The sequence below is a fragment of the Penaeus monodon genome, chromosome 7 (assembly GCF_015228065.2).
Source record: "Penaeus monodon isolate SGIC_2016 chromosome 7, NSTDA_Pmon_1, whole genome shotgun sequence".
Taxonomy (NCBI): Eukaryota; Metazoa; Arthropoda; class Malacostraca; order Decapoda; family Penaeidae; genus Penaeus; species Penaeus monodon.
The window spans coordinates 41,085,189-41,090,188 of record NC_051392.1 but is presented as its reverse complement, the minus strand read 5'-3'; the positions used below and the strand labels follow the sequence as shown (position 1 = coordinate 41,090,188).

At 42.5% G+C, this 5,000-nt stretch overlaps 1 protein-coding gene across 3 annotated transcripts in view; it reads right to left on the bottom strand.

Moving 5' to 3' along the window:
* The window catches only part of LOC119575341 (facilitated trehalose transporter Tret1-like), a gene marked incomplete at its 3' end in the record, with an annotated part of 10,433 nt that overhangs the window by 3,335 nt on the left and 2,098 nt on the right, over positions 1-5,000 (bottom strand). For 2 of the 3 annotated variants that reach the window (XM_037922893.1, XM_037922895.1), the window contains 4 exon segments: positions 83-277; positions 998-1,132; positions 1,372-1,493; positions 1,844-2,006. In XM_037922893.1, the coding sequence (XP_037778821.1) occupies positions 83-277; positions 998-1,132; positions 1,372-1,493; positions 1,844-2,006 (615 nt within the window). 3 annotated transcript variants of the gene reach the window in all.

Here is a 5,000-nt window from a genome sequence, read left to right as displayed (position 1 = left end):
GTGACAGTAAGGATAATAATAATAATAATGATAATAAGAGTAAGAATAAGAATGCTGATAAGAAGAACCAGTGGCCTCTCACCTGTAAAATACATGAGTATAAACAAGGTCGAGACGACAGCCAGGTCCTTGAGCACCTCGGGTCGAAGGAGGTCACGCCACACCCCCTTGCTCTCGCTGGTGCGGTTGAGGTCTTTGTAGCTCTGGATTTCGCCCTCGAGGTCAGCACATCGCCCTCGAAGATCCAGGAGGACTTCGCGCGCTTCGCCCTCGCGTCCTGGGGGAATGAGAGGGGACGGAAAGATAGAGGGAGAGGGAGGGAGGGAGGGAGAGAGAGAGAGAGAGAGAGAGAGAGAGAGAGAGAGAGAGAGAGAGAGAGGGGGGGGGGGAGGGAAGGAGGACGAGAGAGAGAGAGAGGGGGGGCGGGTTATAAATAGGGTAGGAGCAAAACTGTTTGTACAGTTTGTACCAGTCGGAGGGCACGACCCTGACGGGGCACTGGAGTGTCAGGGCCTAGCGGTCAGACTGGTCAGGTTGCCGTCATAACCACGCCCTCCAACCCGCATGAACAGCCAGTCATACCCTACCTGCTGTGGACTGACCAGTCACCAGTGAACTGCCATGAACTTCGCCAGGCCATGAGACAGGCCACGTTCTTCATTGGTGACCTGCGTCCTGGTTCCTGCCATCTCGAGATACTCCTCCGTGTGCTGTGACCCAGCATGGACGGACCTCCTCCGCCTCCAGGGTCATCCTCTAGGCTCCGTCTTTGGGTCTGCCATCTTTCAAGGTGCCCTCTACACACCGGCCACTGCATGGATACCTCCAACCCCCATGCGACCATAGTAGTGACCCAAAACCGAAGACCGTGTCACTAACCACCACATGTCGGAGTAGTTCAGTTAAGGAGGGTCGCTAACAATATATATATATATATATATATATATATATATATATATATATATATTTATGTGTGTGTGTGTGTGAGCGACCTCACCTTTGAGCACGAGGTAAGGAGGGCTCTCTGGAAGATGGAAGAGGGAGAGTAGGAGAGCCAGCGGGAGTGCCATGTCCACCAGTGCAACGATGAAGTAGCGCGCGTCGTATCCCACGCTCACTGTCACCACTTGGCCTGCGGTGAGAGCGGCGGGGAAAGCGATGAGAGTGAGCCCTGCGCAGCTAAGTTTGCTGTGGTGGTGAGCTTGGGGATTTTCCTTACAAATGAGAATAGTTATTTCATTTGTCTGTAAGAGTTTCTTTTGAGTATTGCGATCACGTTCAAGTGTGTATGCGCTTACTCAAGCATATTCATTAAGTGCATCTAAGTACAATTCTTTGTTACTCAAAACACATTTCGTCCCAAAAACGGACCTAGCAAAATGCCGAGGTTGAGCACCATGGCCATCATACCGCGCACCTCGGGGTCCGCCAGCTCTATGCCGTAGCTGTTGGCCACGAGCGAGAGCCCGCCGGCCGCCATTCCCGAGAGACCGCTGGAACAAAACAGATCTAGCTTAATGATTGTAATAAACGCCTTAAAGATTTTTGTGGTTTCATTCGACGTTGACGTAATTAAGGTAGTCACGTCATGGTGATTTTGTTTTCAAATTTTGCCGGCATTTTTATAAGATTTTTATAAGATAAGGGGAGGCGGTATATGAGAGGAAGAACAGAAGGGAAGACAAAAAAAAAAGAGGAGGGAGAAGATAATAACGATTGCGATTAAGAGACGATAGCTACTAATGACAGACTATCTGTAGCAACATAACCAGGCTTCTTATATTCCTAATTTCCATCCACGCTTTAAATAAAGAGGTAAAGCGACAAAGGGAGAAACACTCACCGTGCCACCAGAATGCCAACGGGCTCGGGCAGCAGTGCCACTCCGAGCCAGCCCAGCACCGCCGTGGAGCCAGACCCGAGGATGCACGCCCGCCGCCCGAGACGCATCATCAGCGGCGCCACGACCCACGCGCCCACCGTCGAGCCCAGCATCACTAGGCTGCCTATATATATATATATATATAGATAGAGAGAGAGAGAGAGAGAGAGATGTGTGTGTGTGTATGTATATATATATATATATATATATATATATATATATATATATATATATATATATGTATATATATATAGATAGATAGATAGATAGATAGATAGATAGAGAGAGAGAGAGAGAGAGATGTGTGTGTGTGTGTGTGTGTGTGTGTATATATATATATATATATATATATATATATATATATATATATATATATATATATATATATATATATATAAAACAAAGATGGGAAGGGAGGGGGAGGAGAGAGAGAGAGGGAGAGAGGGGGAGAGAGAGAGAGTTATTAGTTACCGACGTACACAATTGTAGCTTTTACAAGCTATAAAAATATATACGTCATAAAAGAGAATTTATGATGACAAACACGTCATCAAGGTAACCACACGTACCACTAAAAAACATTCGAGAACCCGAAAGAAATAAGTTTCAGATGGAGGGCTGGCGGAAACCTTGCATCATGAAGCCATCGGTACACTCCGAACTCCACTAACAATTCCGTGGTATTTGCCATCGTCTCCAAACTATGAGATGTAATGAGTTTCGAAAATAACTTCCAAACCGACTTCAGACCTCATTAGTCGAGCCCTGAATAGCACGCACGTCCTTACTTCATAGAATCAAGTAAATAGTGATGGACAAATAGCCCTTACGTTATGCTCTTCGTGAGTATTGCAGTCCCAGAATCAGTATCGCTTGTGCGTAGTTTTGAGAAGGTAAAATCGATGTTGATTTTCCAAGTTTCTTTTCTTTTTTTTTGCGAGGAGGGGGTCTCGGAAAGGCATGTGGGGAGGCAAACTTATTGAGAATGAACTGAAGCGATCTAAACGGTATATCCTACGTTACTATATACTTTCAGCCGTTTTAACATTAAAATACACCAAGAAAGCGACACGAATCTCACACCTGAACTCCTGTTCACGTTGTTAATATGAACCATGTGAAATAAAAAGCATATTTGATGTCACCGTCACCGAAGGAAAAACGTCAGTCAAGGAGTCATATCATACACAAGAAGACTGAACAACAGGCGGTTCCCACCAAGGCCAAGGAAATGGTTGCGAGTCGGCCGAGAACGCAGTTGCCTCGGCATCCAGGTCTGTCGATTAATGAAGTCTTCATCACTTCTTTAGTTCTTAGGTGTAACTCTTGATTCAAAGCTTACACTTCAATTGCAAATCAGGATTATGGTCCAAGCAGCTTTATCTAAGTTAGGCATCATTCGCAAGTGCATGAGTATTTATGAAGATGATAACATTAGTCGTAGATGCTTCTTTTCTTTCATTCTGCATCATTTTTAGAATTATTCTCCTGTGTGGTTATCTGCTGCAGTGTCACACTTCAAATTTCTCATCTCTGATTTAGAATTTGACATTGGGCATCGTAAGGGGCTCTTTCTGTCTTACACAAGACTGTAACCGAAAATAAACATCCCCTATGAGCTTTTATTTGATTTGAGCAACTTGCAAGAATTACCTAAAGCTCTATAACTAACAATTCAGTGACATTTGATGAAAGTCGATCATCTACATCTCAGTTTGCCTTCAGAGATTGCAATTTCTCCGACTCTTGAGAAGAAGCTCATATGTTTTCACTACGTAAATAGCTGATGATATTCTATCTCTCTCTTTCTTAGCTGTGGTTTGACCTGCACTGACACCTTTGGTGGTATAATTCTCGAATTGGCCAGTGTGGCTTTTTATATGGCTTACCATAATAATGATAATAATAATAATAATAATAATAATAATAATAATAATAATAATAATAATAATAATAATAATAATAATAATAATAATAATAATAATAATAATAATAACAATAATAATAATGATAATAATTCCCATCGTGCTTCCCGCTCTTCATCTGTTTCACGGAGTCGAGCTGTGCGCAGCAACGGATATTCCACCCTGAGGCAGTACTGTGGTGTCACCTCTGCAAGGAGTTATTGCAGTTTTTCTGGTGGAGATATAGAGATATATTATTCTTCGTGTGTGACGAATTATCTCGGTTCACCTTTTCAGTATGATAAGCGTGGCACAAGAAATAGAATCCACGCAGGTTTTAGTAACAGCATTACGGGAATAAAGTGTCACTCAATGAGTTATTTCCGACAACGACACACACACACACACACACACACACACACACACACACACACACACACACACACACACACACACACACACACACACACACACACACACACACACACACACACACACACACACACACACACACATGCACACAGACACGCACACACACACACACACACACACACACACGTGTGTGTGCGTGTGTAAGTATGATCTCAGATTTCCGAGGCAGTGATCGTGCTCGGTCTAACGATATCAGTTTCTCACCAGTAGACTTAAAAGCACCGAAATGAAGTCCTAGCTCCCCGCATCCAGCGTTTTATTTTTATATCTTTTTTTTTTTCAGTTTCTTTGCTTTTGGTAGAAACTGTGTGATTGCATTGAATCCTCACTCAATCAATTATGGTGTTGGAAAGGCAGTAAGGGACACCTTGATTTTTGTTCTAATTCAGGTTTCTTTCTTAGACAAAGTCTTGGTATTCTTGGTATTTTGATACCACTCATTCTGGGAAACGCTTCTTTACAGTAGACAATGATATTATCACCGATAATACGAGTAATAGCGAAGGAATTGTATTATCAGTAACTTTACATCCATTATTAATCCCATGAAGACTGTTTTTTCTTAATCATATCAATGTTTCTGTTTTTAAACATATATCTAAACTGTTCACTTTGACATTTCACTAAGCTGCCATCACTACTTCTCATAGCACTCTTGGATGTTGCTGTTATTAATATTATTTCACTGATTAATTGGTGTAGCTGTAAAATGGGCATTCAGTTGTTGTTTTTCAGGAACATTACATATTACTATTCCATTATTAACTTTCACTGAAATGCAT